This window comes from Zootoca vivipara, chromosome 14 (assembly GCF_963506605.1).
Source record: "Zootoca vivipara chromosome 14, rZooViv1.1, whole genome shotgun sequence".
NCBI classification, from domain to species: domain Eukaryota; kingdom Metazoa; phylum Chordata; class Lepidosauria; order Squamata; family Lacertidae; genus Zootoca; species Zootoca vivipara.
This window is the reverse complement of record NC_083289.1, coordinates 26,000,892-26,021,967: the sequence shown is the minus strand read 5'-3', so window position 1 is coordinate 26,021,967 and position 21,076 is coordinate 26,000,892. Positions and strand designations below refer to the sequence as shown.

At 43.8% G+C, this 21,076-nt stretch overlaps 1 protein-coding gene across 1 annotated transcript in view; it reads right to left on the bottom strand.

The window, feature by feature from the left end:
• The window catches only part of IQCH (IQ motif containing H), an 85,853-nt gene that overhangs the window by 6,886 nt on the left and 57,891 nt on the right, over positions 1-21,076 (bottom strand). The window contains exons 16-17 of the mRNA XM_060282764.1: positions 19,166-19,452; positions 2,447-2,611 (exon numbers count right to left, since the gene is read on the bottom strand). Of these exons, the coding sequence (XP_060138747.1) occupies positions 2,447-2,611; positions 19,166-19,452 (452 nt within the window). The remainder of the gene's footprint in view (positions 1-2,446; positions 2,612-19,165; positions 19,453-21,076) is intronic.

Below are 21,076 nucleotides of genomic sequence, written 5' to 3'. Positions count from 1 at the left end.
GCCGCCAGGAGCAGCAGGGGCCACAATTTGGCTGGGGTCCTAGCCTGAAGCGCATTTAGCACAAGGGGTAACCCAGCCTTGGCTGAGAATACTTGGAGAACTAAGAGTATTCATTGTCCAATCAGGTACCCAAAGCTCTCAGAAATTCCTTTTGGCAACAGAAGGCCACAAATAAAATAAATGAATGCTTGATAAAATAATCCAAGTAGCAGTTTAACAAGCGTAAACTTGAATGTGGCGGCAATAACACAGAACTATTGTTTAAGCGCAGGCATCAGTTTGATGAGGTGCTTATTTCAGCTACAAAGCAGGCAAACACATGCATAATGAACTGCCGGATGAATTATTAATGTCTTGCTTATTTAGCCTCATCTGTCTCGAAGATAATGTATCCTAAGTATAATGAGTGATTGGTTTTGTACATAATTACAGTAGCAGCAGTATCTAGGAAATTTGCTCTTGCAAAGGAGAATTCTAAAAATAAAAATCATCACTCGCACTCGGTCACCGCTCCATTTTATCAAAATCAAAGCAAGCAGCCTGGTGAATGTGTAATAAATTCGCGGGGACGGAAGCATTATTAACATCATAATTTCACATAAAGTGTTTTTACTTAATCATTCATTACAGATCATGCGCTGTAAAAAGATTTGTCTCCTGTTTATTTCTCTCGGTTCTTTAAAAGATATCTCTGACACACTAGTCCTCTTTTTGTTGCCGCTGACTGCTAGGTAAGCAAGATTTGAAGGAATAAAAAAGGGGGGATTATAGACTGGGAGTGACAAATTTACGTTAATCCTGACAGAATTTTAATTAAAAAGTTGCTACTTGATTACTTTTCATTTCTAAAACATGTACTACTGGGACTAATCATATGTAATTTACTCCTCTCCAACTCAAAGTAGTGGTGTGACAAGAACAATAGATCAGAAGCTCATTAACCTCTAAATTACAAAGCTCTGACACTTTGGATGACATAAAATCTCTATCTGTAGATGGATAAGAAGAGGTTTCTGGACCATTCTGACCAAGCCTAAAAATGAGAGGGTTCCACCCCTAAGGCAGGTTTTAAAAAGACAAATCTGAGTTAATTTTTCTGCAGATAGCAGGTTCCCACTTCTACTACTGGAGTTAAACACTGGTTCAAAAAAATGCAAATATGTTCCCTTTTGTGCAAGAAGAAGATCAATGGCAGGAGTAGGTAAGAAGGTGGATTAAGAACACCTAGCTACTTTAAATGGCCTGAAGTCTCCAGGCCAAGGATAATGACACCCTAGAATGCTGAAGGAACCTGTAGGAGGTGTTATTTCAAAACCACTATCTTCAATCTCTGAAAATTCTTCAAGAACAGGTGAGGTGCTGGAAGGCTGGAGATGGGCAAATATTGTTCATATCTTCCAAGAGGGATGAAAGGCCCATCTGGGTAAGTAGAGTTCTACCAGTCTGACACAGATACTGGGGGAAATCTCAAACAGATTAATAAGTAGTCATCCTATGAGCATAGAAAATAATGCACTGATTACCAGTGGCCAACATGGGTTTCTCAAGAACAAGCCATGCCAGATCAACCTTATTTCATTTTTTGGTAGTTACTAGTTTGGTAGATCATAGAAACGGCACAGGCATAGTATATTTTGATTTCAGCGAAGCATAGGACAAGACCTCCCATTTTTTACTTGTTAACCAGATGGTAAAATATGAGCTGGATAATACTGTTAGGACAGATTGTGAAGCTGAGGCTCCAATACTTTGGCCACCTCATGAGAAGAGAAGAATCCTTGGAAAAGACCCTGATGTTGGGAAAGATTGAGGGCACTAGGAGAAGGGGACGACAGAGGACGAGATGGTTGGACAGTGTTCTCGAAGCTACCAACATGAGTTTGACCAAACTGTGGGAGGCAGTGCAAGACAGGAGTGCCTGGCGTGCTATGGTCCATGGGGTCACGAAGAGTCGGACACGACTAAACGACTAAACAATAACAACAATACTGTTAGGTGGATCTACAACTGCTTGAGCAACTGTACCCGGTGAGTGGTCATTAATGGGTCTGTGTCTACCTGGAGAGAGGTCTTCAGTGGAGAGCCAAAGCGTTCTATCCTATGCCCAGTGTCCTTCAATATTTTAATAAGATATGATGGGAAAAACTGGGCAGGGTAGCTAACACCATAGAAGACAGAATTAAGATCTGAAATGATTCCTGCATTATGGGGGGGATGGACTAGATGACGCTTGGGGTCCCTTCCAAGATTCTATGATTCCACAGGCTGGAACCGTGAGACAAACAAACAAACATAGTAGCATTGATCTGCCTTACTGAATGTCACAGGGTGGCTCAGAACACCAGTGCAATGGATCAGAAGGGTAGCCAATCCTGTTCTGGCTCCCAAGCAATTATTTGCCAACACAGTGGCTAGTAGGAGGTTACTTGGGTTATTCATCACTTACCTTGGGTGGTTCCTTAGGGGGGCGGCGGCTTTTTGGTTTACTTGGAATGACCTGGCATTCAAAGCGGCTTAACTCACAATCCAGTGTTCCGTTTGTAACATACAGCAAGACCTGTGTCAAAGCCAGATGGTCGCTGTAGTGCAGATCCAGGTCTATTGCCCATACCTAATGACAGCAGGAAAAGTAAGGAAAAACTTTGTGGCAGCACTCATGTAAAGGAATAGACATTTGCTTTCTGACAGTTAACAGCACAATCCACCTCCTCTTCTAGGCTGAGAAACAGACATCACTACTTCAAAGTTAAAATAATATTTATGGTAGAGCAGTAGCTGCAGGTAACTCTATAAGATGGACTAATTGTTCGGGGGGGGGGGGGATTAACAGTTTGTAAACATGTCTCATATTAGTTCCCTCCCATCAGCCCATAACCCAACCACCCCCAAGCTGGTGCCCTCCAGATGTTTTAGACTGCCCCTCTCATTGCATTTGTCCATTTGCCATACTGGCTGGGGCTGATGGAAGTTGGAGTCCAAAAGATCTGGAGGCCAGAAGGTCAGGGATGGTTGCCCTAACTAACAGAGCAATCCAATCCCCCTGATTTGCCATGCTGGAGTGGGTCTAAATTAAGTGGAGGTGTCCCTCTGTCCAGCACACGTGGTTCTAAGCAGTTTCCCATCCAGGCACTGACCAGATCCAGACCTGCTTAGCTTCAGCAAGGTGGCCTCATGTGCCTATGGACCACAGCCCAGGAGAAATGTACTCAAAGATGGAGAAAGAAGAGTGTCACTGCTGTTTATGCATGCAAAGCCAAGCACTTGCTTGTGAGCACATATGTGATCAATTCCACCAGCAAGAGTCTTCCAGCATTAACTGTGATGTGCTAATGCATCAGTCAGCAACAGCAAAGCATCTACAATCCTGCTAGGTAGACTATAAAAATATATATTTACAGTTGCATTTTAGGAGCTCTGAAGCTAACTTGCCCCGGAGACAGCTTTGGGATGCAAGCCATATCTCAGTTCTACAATCGGACAGAACTATGCAACTGAGAAAAAATTAAAGAAAGTTATTATCTGATTTCAGTTATACATTAGGGAGCAAGGGCAGAATTTAAGAAACTGGGCAAGGCAGATAAGACTACACAACTGAGACAAATTATTCTTGGGGGAAACCAAAGTATTTTTTATTTACTTATTTATATATAGCACCATCTATGTACACGGCACTTTGTAAAGAATCAGGTTTGACAGATCCCTATCTCAGGGGGCTTACAATATAAAACAGACACAGAAGAAAAACAAATGGGAGGTAATGGAGGCAGGGAAGAATATGTGTTGATTTCAAGTGTCTGTACTTTGGGCTTAGTTACATGATGATATTGTTACTAGGAGGGTGCTCCAAAGATTTCTAGGAAAGGTAAGCATTGAGGAGAGGGAGGGAGAGAGGGGGGGGAGGGCAATTCCAGACATCAGTAGCAGCAAGGAGGAAGGGATGGAGTCATTTCAGAGAGCAGAATGGGGACATTTGGGTAGCTTTGGGTGGGGCAGCTGGTTAAGTAAAGGTCACGGGAAGAAGGGATGTGACTAGATAAAAGAACAGAGATTTTGGTAGGTGGGGTGCAGGAAGAAGCTGATGGAGGGTTTTGAAGGTAAGCCATGAAGCTTATGCAGGATCTGGGTCTGGACAGGAAGTAATGAAGGAGTTTAAGGAGAAGAGCCATAGGATCATAGGAAGTTGCTTTGGACTGAGTCAGACCACTGGTCCATCTTGCTCATTATGGTCTACCTACTGACAATGGCTCTCCAGGGCCTCAGACAGAGAACATTATCATGCTCTGCCCACTGAGCTAAAGTCCTTTCCCATGTGACATATTCAGAGCAACAAACAAGGCAAATACAGCTGGCAGCAGAGTGCTGGGTACAGGTGAGTGAGACCACAGTAGGCGAGGCAATAGGAGACCCTAGGGCAGGCATGTCAAACTTGCGGCCCTCCAGATGTTTTGGACTACAATTCTCATCCTCCCCAACCACTGGTCCTGCTAGCTAGGGATCATGGGAGTTGTAGGCCAAAACATCTGGAGGGCCGCAAGTTTGACATGCCTGCCCTAGAGAGAATAAAGTTTGCAGCCATGAAGATGAGAGCTACAGAGGGCACGGAGATATTTTGCTGAGGGTACGGACAGCAAAGGGCTGTAATTTGTCATATTGTAAAGAGAGAAGTGGCATGATTTGGCAACAGATTGCATTTGTGGGTCCAAGGAAAGATAATAGAAAGCCAAGGCTTTATCCTGATCAACAGGGTGGATGGTGATGCTAATGGATAAGGAGTGGGAACAAGGAGAAATGGGAGAAAATGGGATAAATTTTGTATGGACACATGGAGCTTGAGACAATGCTGACGCACCCAAGCAGACGTATCAGAAAGGTAACTGGAGATGGAGGATTGGATGGATGGCAAATGATATGGATGGAGAGGTAGCGCTAGGAGCTTATAGGTGGCATTGAAAACCAATAGAAGTGATGAGGCTACCCAGGGGGGTAATGTATACAGAAAGAAGAGCAGAGGGCCAAACGCAGAGCATGCCAGACATCAATGTGGGAGGGGCCACAGAGCAGCCACATGGGCAAAGATGTCACATGAGACACCCAATCTAGAAGAGAAACCCAAGATGCATCTTCCAACTGGGCCCATGATCCAAAGTAGGCTAAACACTGGCTGTGGTTTGCCTATCATGGAACATCCATCAGTATTTCAACTGTTCAGAGTGAAAGTGTCAGCGACAGAATGTTAGCAAGCAGTCTAGCTTCTTTAAGGAAAGATCTATCTGTGTCTTGGGCAAGGCGAGAATATTGGGCAAGGAAAAAGGGGGAGCAGTAGTGTGAGGCAGTAAGGGCAAAGGAGTGACAGGTACTTTGACTTAACTGCCCAACTGGCTGGAAAGTTCTGCTTCTGTCAAAAGTAATCTTCTGGAATTTCTATTCTCCCCCCCCCTCCCAAAAAACCACCACAGTCCTAATGACACTTATATGGGCAAAGCATGGGTACCCGGATGGGGGTGGGGTGGGGTGGGTAGAGGAAAAATACTAGGGGTGGCCTGCAAAGGGAACTGAAGAAAGGGCAGCCCCCACACCTGCATTTTCCTAATTCCTATTAGTGCAGGTGGCCCTGGCAACATATGTGGCCCCAGAGTTCTCCCCCGTTCCCCGTGAGCCATCTACACACCAGTCTGATCTATGAACATCAGTCCTTCGGAACAAATCTCGCACACAATGACTTGAATAAGCCACTGAATGGTAAATGGCATCATTATAAGGCTATTAAGAGGTCAGGCAGTCAAGGCCTCTTGCTAAACTGGAGCTAATTTCTGAATCATATTCACAAAATAATGCCCTTTTTATAACAGCAAATAAATCACATCAGTAACAGTTGTTAATAACGAACTGCCAAGTATCTGTTGCGCGGTTAAATATCCTATTTGTCAACTTAAATATTTCCCACTGCATGGAGGAAAATGCAAATTGGATGCTGATGGCCAGTATTCTTTGGTACATTTCAGTAGGAAGATTTGCCAGTTATAATTCTTTACTTCCACCCTTGCCCACACCTTCAAATTTGCTCTGTGGAGAAATGAAGGCCCTTCTCTAGTCCTGGCTTAGCATGCTGCAGAAGCTTAGATGAGCTACCTGGGTCTGTTTATTTGTTTGATTGGAACCACCCTTTAAGTTACGCCATAAATCAGTGCCTCTTTTTTAAACAGTATGTGTGGGGATAAGTGCCCACCTTGTGAATCTGCTACCTTTCTTCAAAGCTTGCCACTGTTTTCTAGACCCACTAGAAGTGATCAAGCCTGAAACATTGCCTGTGGACTGTGGCTTCCCATAGCCCAGTTTGGATTCCAGAACTCACAAATGTAAACGGTGAAGAAAGGGAGCATTTTTGTTTCATTTTGTCCCTTGCACTTAGGAAGCCAGAAATGTGGGGTGTCCTACTCTCCCCCACGAGCAGAATGATTCATGATGAAGCATCTCTAATTTCCACTTAGTGCCATGGGGGAACTGCTCATACCTACACTCCCTACGTCCTGCACAACCATGGCATTGCAAATGTGATGCCTAGTTCACAGCCCACTTTGTTCAAATGTGTGGACAATCTCAGAAGCCAGTGGGAAGCTGAGCAGGGCTCCCATCCACATTCCTTGCTTCTTTCCCCGCAATCATTCCAGCTTTAAGGAATTGTTTGCCACCAGACTGATATGATGGCGGTACTAAAGCCCATTTGGGGGAGATTTCCAAGATGGTTTGTTCCCCCAAACCTGTTCCTCTTAATGATGTATAGGGAAGAGCAGGGTCTAGGATCGTATTGCCTTCTTATTAGTTGCAACAGGGAAATTGCACAGCACTGGCACTCCCCAGGCCTGTCTACAAAACTGATTCTGCAAGATTTGGCATTTTGCCCTTCTAGAGAAATTAACCCACTGAGCTAGATTATCTAGCGACCTCTTTCTCAGTGTGTGGCTTCTGTTTATTTCCTATGTTAACAAGAATATATCCTTCCCATGACCACCCTTGGCTCGTTTATAATTTTGGAAAGATAATCTTATTTAATGCATAGTTTTGTCTGGACTGTTCATTCTGAAGGCACTATTTGTATTGTGACTCTGCTTCTCTCTCTGGGTTGGGACTATTGTCCTGATTCGTTGTTTTCTGTTTGACTAGGTTTTCACTTTGAAAAACTCTTCAGCTAAAATAAAAGCACTAGCTCAATTCTGGGAAATGCAGGTTTATTAATTACCTTACATTTATATCCTGCCTTTCCTCCAAGGATTTCCTGCTTTTATCCTCACAACAACCTGCCATGGTAGGCTAGGTTGAGAATTGGGGGCAGGCCCAAGGTCACACAGGAAGCATCCTTGCTGCTTGGGGATCTGAACCTAGGACTCCAGCACTAACCATTGCACCATGCTAGCCAAGAACAGAACATCCATGTTCAGAGACAGTTTCTGATCATTGCAGGGGATTACAGCAGTTATGCATACCTTTGCCTGAATCACACCTCACTTTCTGGTTAATCCCACTGGCCTCTGATCCAATCCAGGAAATGCAATTCTTACATCTCTAGCAGAAACACAATAAACTATGCCAACTGAGCAGAAATAGGGCCAAATCCATTTAGTTTGCACATATTGCAGATTTTAAGTTTTTAATGAAGGTCAGCCCTGCCGCCGCCATGCGCTTCTACAGAGATCATGGATATAAATGGAACAGCCCCCCACCTGCATAGTGAGAAGCAGCAAAGGTAGCAGAGCACCAGTCTCAGCTGCTAGTGGTTGACATCTCATCTCAAAGTAGAGGTCCAGCATAGCAGATGGGGCCCCATTATGTTAAGTCAGCAAGCCCATGACTTCTCTTTGCTGGTGGGTGGGTAGACCCTCCCGACCAAACCTGTATTAATGAGCTTCAGGCTTGCACAATTATCCCAAACTGCTAACCGCCACAGTAGTGCCTTGCTGCCTAGTGCTCACAAAACCGAATTGTTTTCATTAGTTCAACATACAGGTAGTGATGTGCTTATTTTATGAGATCTGGAAAGGTAGGCAAACAGATGTGAATGGAATCCTATTAGCCTCTTGGTTAATGGAGACAGTTTCATTTCCTGGGGCCAGGGGTAGAAATCCAGCAAAGAGGGGAGCTAGATATTGATCTTGGAATGCCTTGAGCGGAGTGCTTCTGCTAAAATAATATTTCTCTCCCATTGCTATAATCCCATCACTCTTCCCCTTAAGTCTCTGTGCTGGCATCCATCACACCCGCTATGAACTCCAGGCTCCAATATGTTCATGTTCAAGACTCTTTGGGCCGCAATTATATCCTCGGCACCACCTTCTTCCCTTCCTCACACCATCCATTCTGCTTCTAGTCCTTCTTCTAGGAGCTAGCTACTTCTATAAAATTGCAATGCCTTCCCAAGGCAACCACTTATTAGGCTGTTCTCTTATCGCCCATGACCACCAGCTTGCCTTTCCCTGCTCACTGTGCAACCTTTGACAAACTCTCTGCTTTGGCAAGCAATGTGTTTCTCCTCTTATGTAGCGAACAGTCCCAAAGGAGCTGCTAAATCAATAAATGATAATGGTGTGAAGCAAACATTTGCTAGCCACCTCCAGATGTTTCCAACTCCCATAGAGGCCAGAGCCTGTTGAGATATTTTGCCACAAAAAGGGGCTGCCCTGCTTGTCCTGAGAGGTGGGCAGGACCTCTGCACTACTGCAAGGGACCTAGGCGGTATGTGCCCTGCACCACTAGAGCCTGATTGATTTTGTTGCAGTTGCTTGGGATGCTTCTGCTAGTCAGCCATGGCTGTTTATAAGGCAAGAACCATAGGAAGCTGCCTTAAACAGAGTGAGACCAATGGTCCACCAAGCTCAGTATGGTTTGCAGCTCTCCAGGGTTTCAGGCAGGAGCATCTCCTGGGCTTGCAGGGAGATGCTGCTGGGGATTGAACTTGGGAGCATCTGCATGCAAGGCAGATGTTCTGCCTTGAGCTACTGCTCTTCCCAGCCATGCTCCTCCAGCCCTCCTTCCTCCTACTTCTCCAGCCTTACTTGTGGGATTTGGGTATGTAATCAATGAGGGTGTGACTGGCTACTTTGAAATTCCCACATGGGGTTATTTAATACAGGACATGGTGGTGGGCAAGATCTCAGGTCGTCAGCAAAACCAGAACCCAAGCCATTGGGTGTGGAGTGTGGAGACCGCAAAATGAAAGCATGGTGAGTGAATAAAGTCACAGTTATGGTGTTATTCTTTACAGCTGCCATAAAAATGTTTCAGCTTTAAAATGCGAGAAGGACAAGGAAGCATAAATTCTTAAACAGTTACTAAATTATCGCTTTTCTTCCCTTGCTTTAATTGTTTCTTTCTGCCTCCGATATTGACTTCTACATTATTATACAGAGTACACCTGCCTTTTTTATTTTTTTATTTTAAAGAAGTGGCTGGATGACACTGTAAAAATGCCAATTAGTAAAATATTAATGCAAGTCGGGTTTCTCAGAAGAGAGCTCTCTTTATTATGGTTAAAATTCACAAAGGGACTGAATATTTTAGCCAGGATTGAAGACTGTTATCTTATTTGATTGCCATCTAGTGGTAATAGGTAGAATCCCTCCGATTTAAAAAGCATGTACGGTAGCAGCCAAAAAACGACAGTACAGAGGAGGTTGAAAAAATTGCTTTGAAACAACGCAGATGAAGACGCATGGTTCATTAAAGAGCCTGTGGCCGGCATCCAAAAGGTATGGATGTATCCAAAAGTATGCAAGTGGAGATTTGCTTCTGAATTTCATTGCAGTATTTCCAGTGCCGAAGAGGCAAACTGGGATGCAGGCTGAAAAGCAGATTGTCTCTTCAGTGGCAAGAAGAAGAAGAAGAAGAAGAAGAAGAAGAAGAAGAAGAAGAAGAAGAAGAAGAAGAAGAAGAAGAAGAGGAGTTTGGATTTGATATCCCGCTTTATCACTACCCTATGGAGTCTCAAAGCGGCTAACATTCCCCTTTCCCTTCCTCCCCCACAACAGACACCCTGTGAGGTGGGTGGGGCTGAGAGACTTCAGAGAAGTGTGACTAGCCCAAGGTCACCCAGCAGCTGCATGTGGAGGAGCGGAGACGCGAACCCGGCTCCCCAGATTACGAGTCTACCTCTCTTAACCACTACACCACACTGGAAGTGTGACTGCGAAATTATAAAGCAAATATTTGACCGTGCATACGGTTCTCTTCTTGACAGGCTTCTACTGCTCCATCGTGATTCCTCATTATTCTCTTGCAATTTCTAAGCTTTCTTGTTTCGTTACTGCACATGCAAGCTGCCTTGTGAGAGTATATGTATCCTGAAAAGGCAGGGTAAAAAAAGCAGATATAGGGAAAAACAACAACAAATAGATTTGGGTGAAAAGGCCAACTCCCTTAAAAAAACAAAAAAACCCAAACCTGACTCATTGCTTCTGGGAAAACATTAACAGGTCAGCTTATCTGGCCACGCACTGGAACCATTCACAAGGCCAGCCCAACATGCAGAAGCCCATGGAGTCAACACAGGTTGACTTCCACACGTGAAGAAGGGCCAGGCAAGTGTGATTTTCAAATTTATTTTTTTATCAGGGCAGAGGACTGCAGCCAAGTGACCATTTGCCTCCTTTCCCACTGAGACGCTTATTAATAGTGTCAGTCCCAGAACGTAGCCTTTGAGAAGAAGGTGCTTTGGATCCTGTTATGTCGAAAATTGACTGTGCAGCCTCCCTCTTTGCTGTCTCTCAGCCATTTCCCTGTCTCTGAAGTGCTCCATCCTTCACCCGGTGACTCCTTTCGTTTCCTTGCGAGGGACTTAGTTAAAGGCAGCTTGAAAGTTCAAATAAATTACACCAGCTACTTCTCCCTTTTCCAATTTTCTAGGGCAATGTTCAAAGAATTCTGAGATCGAGGGGGAGGGATGGCGGAGGAAAAATGACTTGGTTTCATTTCACAGCAGCCATATGGGCTCGCTCTTTTCCTCTCATGTTCAACGAGGTGTTTATAGAGTTCTATCTCCAGGCTCTGCAATTCATAACTTTCCAACACGGGAGATCAATGCAGCCATTCTACAGGACAGTGAAGCTAGACGTCTTGGCAGTTGTTTTTGAAAGGTTGCAATTCAGATTTCCTCATTTGAAGACTAAACACTGTCCAGGTGGAATCTGGAACGAGTTAATGCTACTCCAAAACTAGCAAGGAGCAGAACTGAGGGTGACTACAGTGGCTCCAACAACCCCACGATGCATTCCAGAAATTCTGGCTGCCTTGCTGAAATCCAGAATGCTTTTTGCTAGGTTGGTTGCACATGTTCTGCCTAGAATTCCAGTGTCTCTCCAGACTGATGTTTTATTACAGGTGTATTCTTTCCCATGTTCTTGACACCATAGTATTGCATCAGTGGTGAACTTATTCTGCTTTATTAGTTGCTCTGTAATGCTTCCCAAATGCTATCACATTATTGTTGTTTGGAGGGGCTATATATAGCACAATAGCAGTAGGACAATAAACAACAATAAAACACAACCAGAACTTTGGTGGTGTTTCAGCAGGAAGTTACAGGAAATGAACTGGTTTGAAAAGAAGCAGTACGATGACCCCATAACTTTTGCAAGCACAAATACCATTTAAATCAGGATTCCTTATAACTGTCCTGATAGCATCATAAGCACAAATAATCATGAATGCACAACGGAAAGGACATCTGGAGGGACCTTCAGAGGGTTTTGTATTGTTGTTGCTTTGCACCATGCTAAAATTCTGCATTCAGAAAATACAGATTTTGAACCAGGAACACCTGATTTTTCTGCTTGAGCAAACTCACATATTTTGTTTCGTTTTGCATAATTTGTTGCAATTTTACTCATCTTGGGGAGGTGCAGTGCCAAACACAGGGCCCCCGCCTACAACTGTTGGAAATCTGACCCAGCTGCTCCTTAGACATGGGCTATTTTAGCAAGCATCGTTCACACACTTCCAAACCAAACGTGTCCTGGAAACGTGTTACATTAAAAACAAGAATAACCCGAAACCAAAAGCTGATACTCTTGGGAAGCTAAATCCTGTGCTCACTTGTCACATCCTTCTCTTTCTCTGTGCTCCCGGGATCCTGGCACTTAACTCAGTTTGTTAATTCAATACCTGAATTTTAACGATATTTTCTTGAAAAACCTTTTCATTCCAGAGCACATTGCTGAACCACTGCTGTGCCCCAGTGCAAACTCTGCTGAAGGGAAGGCATCTGCACAGGAGCGGTTCCTGCAGGATTGTGCCTGCTGCCCTTAATTGGCTTGAAAACTCATCATCCAATAGAGTTCTCTGTGGGTTAGATTGGAAACTACAGGGAAAGCTCCAGCAGGAATTGCTGTGTGTTGCTAAACCACAAAGTGTCTGGGCCTTTCTATTACATCCCCCCTCCAATTACATAATTAAAGTCACCTATGATATTTTGAGGCATTCCTTTGACATAGGCTACATCCCACTGGAGATATGTATATAATGAAGGTTTATATGTTTTACAAAATGTTCTGTTTTCAACAATAACTTCCATTACGCCATTTGTCTCTCAGTAGACCCTGCTTCTGCCTTTATAGCACTTGTGAAAAACAAAGTGCTTATAAAACCAGGACTTGAGAATATAGATCTTGACAAGCAAGCAAAAACAGCAGTTAAAGGGCACTTGCCTCCGTCGTAACAAGGCCTCCGTTCTGTTTTCTGGGCTGCTTTCACTTAAGATTTTGATTTGCTTGCTTTTGCTTTAGAGTCGGTTTTGTTCAGTGCATCAAAACTTTTGAGTCCCTTAAATCATTACGATGATGTGCTATGGGTGGGGGTGGGGGTGGGGAGAGCTGCATATTCACCAGCTCCTCTTGAGCTGATTACATTATCCCAGTCAATAGGTTATTGGGGTAATTTCTAGGACCGTTTGTAAACCAGTTAAAAGGCATTTCCCCTCCTAGCTTTTAATCAATGGAATAACAGATTCAAATAGGTATTATTAACTTAGTGCAGATTTAACTTTGTGGATAGCCATTTTTTCTCAGCTAAATAATCATAGATAATTTGTTTGGGAAATCAGCTTAAAACACAGGGCATAAATAAAAGAGCTGTAAGCACACAAAGCTGGATGGAGAGAGCCTCACATGCGCACCAGGGACCTCACAGAGCTCCAATACACAAAGGCTCTCCCATTCACTACAACGGAGGGGTCAGCATCCTGTGTGCAGAAGGGACAGATGCATAGGGCGTGGCTCCCCCTACTGGAATGAAAGGAAAAGTCCCGGAAGGGAGGGGAACTGCAGTGTGCCAATCAAGAGCTCTCAGGCTCCTCTTTATTTTTGCCCATATTGACCCTGCAGACCAATAAGGTGTTTTCTTTCAACAAGACTTTTTACTATACATTTTCTCAAAGCCACCTCTGGTTTTCTGCAGGCTAGCTCTTCCTTACCATGACCACCAAACAAACGAGGGACAAATTGCCTTTTCATGTTATTTATTATTTATTGAAAGAAAATTATATGCTCTAAAACATCATGATGTTCAATAAAATTTCCTTAAAATGAAATGAAAGCAAAGCTGTGCCTTACAAACAAAACCAAGAACTGTACCAAACAAATAAAATAAAATAAAAACAATTAAGAATCAAGAGTCCAGGAAAGTTTGGTGAAGTACATTTTTTAAAAGAGGTGCTTCGAGGCCATTGCTGTCCCTTCCTCGCAAATTCTCTGAGGGGGCGCACTCCAGAGGGTGGGTGCTGTCAATAGGAAGGCACACTTCCATATTATCACCAAGTGATAATTCACTGGCCATGCTAAAACCAACAGGGCCTCCTGGGAAGATCTAAAAGGTGGGTTTTGTCTGTATCAGGGTTGTGGGGTGGGGGAGAGGCTGCTAGTTATCCCGGTCCCCAGTTGTTTCTGGAGAACCTTTTCGCAGCCTAAGGGCCACATTCCCTTCTAGGGAACCTCCCAAGGGCCGCATACCAGGACAGGGTCAGAGGCAAAAGTGGGAAGAGCAATGAATATGCATTTTACCTTTATGTACTAGGCTGGTTCCTATGGACACTTCCACACACCCCTCCCCATCTTTCAGTGAGGCATGTGCCCTGGGGAGAATTTCAAAGGTGAGATGTTGAGGCCTGGAAGGCACGATTTGGCCCTCAGGTCCGAAGTTCCGCATCCCTAGTTTAGGCCTTTAAATGTCAACAACAAAACCTTGAACTTGGCTCAGCAGCTGACAGCCAGTGCAGATCTTTCAACATCAGTGCAATATATGTACAGGTGGGTGTCCCACTAATCAACCTAGTAACAGCATTTTGTACTAGCTGCAGTTTCTGAACCAGGCATAAGGGTAGCTCTGCGAACAGTACATTACAGCAGTTTAATCGAAAGGCTATCAATGTGACCACAGCAATCAAGCAGCAACATGTTTTCTGCACTGTATTTCAAGTGAAGTGCCACTACTGTTTTGTAACCTGCCCATAATCTCCTTCTCTTTTGAAATCTGGATACTCACTCAGTCCAGCAGGAAGAAACTGGCAGCAAAGCAGGTTCTCCTACCTTCACACTTTCCTGCCTTGGCAACCACTGCAAAGTAGGTGTGCTATTCCTGCCTGGAGGCTAAATTCTAGAATCTTTTCTCATCAACATTTGAGGAATTTCTCAAGGACACGCATTTGAGACAAGACACATTTTATATCTGAATATGAATTTTGCAACAGTGGAATTCTCAAAACCTAAGAAAATTAACCAGTCAGCTCTCTACCTGATGTATGAACAACACAAGCCTTGGGCTCTAACAAATCAATAGAACGGATTTTAACTGCTGGAAAGGAGAAAACACAACACATTGATCTAGGCCATAATAACTCTTCCAGCTGGTCAGTTAATCCTCAGGAAATGCCCAGTGCCTATGGTGTGGTTCCTTGTGTAAAATGGATATAAAATGTATGCTTGGAATATGGTCCATCATTGAACGATGCTTGAGGTGAACAGGTTCTGTTGCTCTTCAGAGACTACTGGGGCATACGTAGCTTATCAGAAGACCCATACACACATGGCTTGGTTCCTGCAAACATATGGATGTCACCCTCTAAGTCCTACTCAGAGTAGTCCCACAGGTCTCAATTTACATAGAAGCAGCAACAAGATCAGCCATGAGATTAGCATGTGTTTAGAACCTAAAGGCTAGAAGATGAAGCCACCAAGAGACGTGATTACCCTTTCACATGCCCCCCCCCCACATGGTATGTTTCAGCACCAATTGCGTAATATATCAGAGTCACTCATGTCAGGTGGTGTCATGGGCTGTCCTCATCATCCTGACTCAGCCAACCCGTGACAGGTGATGGCTAGGTGCCCTTGAACTCGGTCTGATCAGTCAGGCTCAATGCCTTTCCTCCTACACTGCCAGTGTTTTGTTTCACAGGCTAAGCTCTGTACTGCAAAAGTGCCATCTAGGCCCCAAGAACCAATTCCTGTCCATCAGGCCCTACAAAGCCTGAGCCTTCTAATCAATTCATCATACTGGAGAAGAAGAGTCTGCCTTTGTATGTTTTTGGACAAGACTTGCTTTGGATCATCTTGCTTTCACTTGGAACCTTTGGGAATGTACTTGGCCTCTGACCTTTGCCTAATGTTTCTAGAACTTGACCCGGGAATGGTGCTACTACCTGCAGATTGCTGACAACCAGAAAACTATGGCCCAGAAGCCTGACCCCCCCATCGAACCCAGACACACAACTACTTTACTGTGCGCACAGTCTGGGCCAAGAGTCAATTCATGTGGAATACAGTCCCAGTTTTTAGACTCCCTTGAGTGGATTCATCTCAGCCAAGTGGATAGAAGTTAAATATCCTATCCTAACTGGTTTGGGGGCAGGCAAACAACAACACACTGCTCAAAGTAATGTGGAAACCAGGCGCAAAAAAGTAAGGGTGTGTGTGTGTGTGTGTGTGTGTGTGTGTGTGTGTGTGTCTTATTTCAGCAACTTTGCAACTGGTGTACTAAAAACTTTTCAATTCCACTTGATCCAAATTTCCATGATGTCACTAGGGTCTTTTTCATTGGCCCCTGTTCTCTTTCTAATCACTCCATTTGCAAATCAGGGCCATTTCAAGACACTGTGAGACCCTAAGCAGCTGCTTTGCACCTGATATGCAAAGCCAAGGATCTCTTGCACCTGAACTGATGGTGCAGCTTTCAAGTCTCATGTGGCTGGTTCTTGACCAGCTCCTGAGGATGGCAGGGTAGGGCAGTTGCTGCAGCCCATCAAGAAGGTCAAAGGAAGCAGTTCCTAGGCAGCATTGCTCCAGGGAATAATGAAGCTGCCTGTATGCCACTGAGCATTAGGTGGTGAAGGTTGTAAAGATTATTTTCCATGTGGCTTGGCTTGCTTGCATGAGCCACCTGGACTCTGGGGTGACCTCTCAGTCTGCCCACCTCTTTCACTCTTTGCAGGCCAAGGAAACACATAAATGCCTGGGGGTCTTCCTGAATCCAGCCTACGGCTGCTTCACTGGTGGTACCTAATAATATTGCCTCCCCAAGCAACTGCTTGCACAATCAAGCCAGACAGATGCAGGTATTTGTCACCTATGCCCAAATGTCAGGGACCCATTTTTTCCCCTTATTTTAAAGTTGTGAGCACCCAGTAAAAATCTGGCCACTTTCTGTTGCCTAAACAGCTGCGTTTACGCAAGAGATTCATATCACTATGACAGGTTTTTTTTGTGATTTTAAGATATTTAACTACTCTTTGACTGTACTGGTAACAGATGTTTAATGATATATTTAATTTTTAGATTTAGCAAAACAAGCATAGATCATTGGTTATTTTCTGTAAAGTACAACTCCGGAAGGATGCCTAAGTGTACAGTAAGTTCCAGAGAATTTATTTGAGCCTTTGAGCTACTGATCTAAAATGGGAACTGGGAAATTAGTGTGAGAGTGTTCGAACAAGTCTAACAGGATTTCTAGTTTGCCAAAAAAATAATGCTTTCAGAAGCACAATCTTTGGTGTAATCTCTCTCTCTCACAACAAGACAGATGGCATCATTAATTGCCTCTATATCTAATTAAGTTGGGGGGGGGGAACTCAGCTTAACTAATGCTAAAGTTGTGGCACAAGCTCGGAAATGCAGGAAATTGCAAGGTAGAACAACTGAGTGGAAACGAAAAGGAAAGAGGAGCTGATGAGAATAATAACAGAGCAGGAAGGTGTGTTTTTTTCTGGTGATGAAAATGGGGTGAGATTCTTCCTATGGAACTGCCATCACTAAGGAAGGTGGGTGATATCAATCCCTTACTTTTCTGAGTAGAGCAAATTTACCCAAATATTGCAGTTTATTGCCTATTAGAAATGTTTATCATTGATGACAACTACACATTTTCTGCAATAGAAAAAAGTTAATGGACATGTTTTTGTTTTTCTTTTAGCCCCTATGCCTATCTATGTTTATCTATAGACTTAATTATTTACTTTGGGCTTTGGGGGTTAATTTAGGATCCTGGGTACTGAGTTGTAGTATTAATTACAAGCAGGCTATTCTGTCGTGCTGGGTTTGTGTATTATTTTTTTAAGCAACTGAATATGCTTGGTTGTAAGTTGGTTTGGGCAAGATAAAGTGACTAACAAATTTAATAGATTAAAAAATAAGAAAATACAAATATATTACGGGCTTTAAATATTTAATTGTTAAATGTTCATTTAATTGTAAACTGCTTTGATAGGCGGTATAGAAGCCATCAATCAATCAATATTTCTGCCTCAAAGATTAGTAACAGAGAGGTCAATTTGTTATTGTGCTGGGGCCACTGTCAGCCAAGGGCACTCAGCGTTTATCTCCCCTAAAAGATTTGGTCTAACAAGCCCCTACACAATACTAACACCTCTCAGTTCCTGATGTGAACTTCTGGGTCACACAGCCAGAGTAGGGGTGGGAGGAGAGAGAGGAATTACTGGTATATTCAGTTCATATTTAAAGGCAAATCTACCTAATTAATGTTTCCTGAAACATGATAACTGAAATGCAATTGTCCTTCGAATGCAGTTCTTCAATCAAGGCATGTGTACAAAAATACATATACATAGTACACCATATTAGGAAAAAAATACTTGCAAAATGTGTATATTAGGTAAAAACACATACAATTTGTAGATTTAGGAGAAATTCAGACTAATATGCTGATGAACTTTCATGAGGACTAAAAATAAATTATTATTTTTTTTGCAAACTGATGTGGTAATATGAAGAACTGAACTTAAGAGTGGAAAAGTGAGGAACTGAGAGAAACCGAAACTGACAGATGGGACCACCCTTAAGCCAGGCAGGTCTAAGGACAAAAAACTTGATTTTTAAACAGTGGTTCCTGTTTTCAAGGTAATGTGTTGTGAATCTCACCCCTGGAGAGAAGAGGGAATACAAGCGAAATGGTCATGTTGCCACTTTCCTCTTGGATTCGTGCATTGGCTCCCAGTACGTTTACAAGCCCAATTCAAAGTGTTGGTGCTGACCTTTAAAGCCCTAAATGACCTCAGCCCAGTATACCTGAAGGAGCATCTCCACCTCAATCGTTCAGCCCAAACATTGAGGTCCAGCTCCGAGGGCCTTCAGGCGGTTCGCTCCCTGCGAGAAGTGAGGTTACAGGAAAGCAGGCAGAGGGTCTTCTCGGTAGTTGCGCCCGCCCAATGGAATGCCCTCCCATCAGATGTCAAGGAAATAAACAACTATCTGACTTTTAGAAAACATCTGAAGGCAGCCCTGTTGAGGGAAGTTTTTAACATCTGATGTTTTATAGTGTTTTTAATATTCTGTTGGGAGCCGCCCAGAGTGGCTGGGGAAACCCAGCCAGATGGGTGGGGTATAAATATATTATTATTATTATTATTATTATTATTATTATTATTATTATTCCAATGTGTCAACCTTTCTGGCCTGATCTTTCCCTCCTTCATTCCAATGGAACCTCTGGAAAACCACCATTTTGCCAAACCCATCCAACCTGTCTTTGTAATACAGCATGTTTTCCGAGGATGGAAATTACTAGCCTGTGAGAGGAGGAGAGTGCCCCCCCCACTCCACCTTTTATCATGATCACATTTCACAGTATCTGCAAGCGTGTCATAGGAATTTAAGATTTCGCTTCGCCGACTCACCTGCTGCCCCATAGTTTGAGGGTGGATGAATGTCACAAAGTCAATGGAGAAGTATCCAACCACTCCTCTGGATCTGCAGGCCTCTCCAATCTGAAGACACAGCGTGTTAAGGACCCGCGGCTCAACAGAACACTGTGGAAGGGTGGTTCCTGTGGAGCACAGGGGACCATCCGCATGGAACTGGTCTCCAGAGGAAACCATTGAGATCTCTCCAGTTGGCTCTATTAGCATGTCCACTTTGAGGCTAGTTATGCTGTCTGAGGGCGGGAAAGCTTCTATGATGCCACCTAGTTAGAGAGAGAAAAGTTGCTATATAATAATAATAATTTTTTATTTGTACCCCGCCCATCTGGCTGAGTCTCCCCAGCCACTCTGGGCGGCTTCCAGTCGAATATCAAAACAATACAGCAATAGCACAATTACAAAAGTCACAAACAATACATAAACCACATCAAAAAAAAAAAAAGGATTCCATCAAGCAGTGCCACCCCATAGTACAAATCAAATGCTTGTTCTGGGATGCAGTATTGCCAGTATTTTCTCTTTAATGATTGTTGCCTTCCAAAAATAAACAACTTACTACGGAAGGTCCTGCCTGGTTCAATGGAAATATTGAACTTGACTATCACCAGGCACTGTGACTTTCAGTTTCCTCTGTGCTCACGTGTGAGGGGGAAGGAGTACAGAGAGCCCCCCCATCCTGAGGAGCAGCTCCTCCACCAGCAGCGGCGCCATAGCTGCCAAGTTTTCCCTTTTCTCGTGAGGAAGCCTATTCAGCATAAGGGAAAATCCCTTTAAAAAAGGGATAACTTGGCAGCTATGAGCGGCGCCAGCGGGGAGGGGGAAGAGTCCAGTGAGGAAGGAGGAAGAAGGAGATGGGGCTCTGGCAGGATAGCAGAGCCTCTGCTGCACGTGGGAGAGGAAGAGAGAGGGGGGAAGAGGGGGAGAAGGAAAACATGGAAAGGAGACCCCTTTTCCCTCCGGTTCTGGAATTATGCAGGAGGAAGTGCGGGAGGAGATTTGGGGTGCCCAGACTCTTATGTTGGAAGAAGACGCGGAGCGCGCCATTCCAGGGTTCTGGGTCAGACTGAGAGGATGTGTCCTGTATAGCTCTAGCACTGTAAATAGCCTGCACTTAATAAAAGCATGAAAAGGCAAAGGTCTGGAGAGTCGTTACTCTAGAGTAGTCGCAACACATCCCCTGTGACATTACGGTTATAAGGAGAGCCATTTTCTAGCCTTGGATGCCACCTGAAAGGGCATGTTTGTTGTTAGAGAGTAATTATTGGGACTGGAGGGATATAATTTTGTGTACGTAGCAGTAGAGATGAGATCAGGATTACCCAGGAGAAAGATGGAATGGGCATAGCCGCAAAGCTGAGCTCCCTGGAGAGGAATGGCATAACAATGCAACCAGATCAATAAATATGCTGTGCTTCCATAATTACATGAGCCAGCACAAAACTTGAGACACTTTGCTTCAAGTTCATGAAGAAGTTGTTTGAGATATCGGAAGCCAAAAGGAAGTGCTGAGCAGGAGTCCCATTGGTCAGGGAATGAGATTTCCATGATCTCCATAGCTTCTTGACCCAACTTGATTCTGACTACCCAATCTGAATTGCTAATGAAATAAGTCTAAGGAGAATATGAATTGGCTGACATAAGGTCTTCAGAAGGTTGCAGAATTCTACAGTGTAGAATTTAGAGGTACTTTTATTGCAATAATAGCTCACTAGCCTCGGAAAAGCCACAGAACACACTAACGCCACAGCTAGAGCACTCTAACTTGAAGCCACAAAATGTTGCCAGTAGTCCTTTGAGATTTCTTTCTTCTCAAAGCTTCTTCTCAAGCATCTTTTGCCACCCAGGCAATTCCTAGCCATATGTCTGTTTCCATGTGTTTTCTAAAGT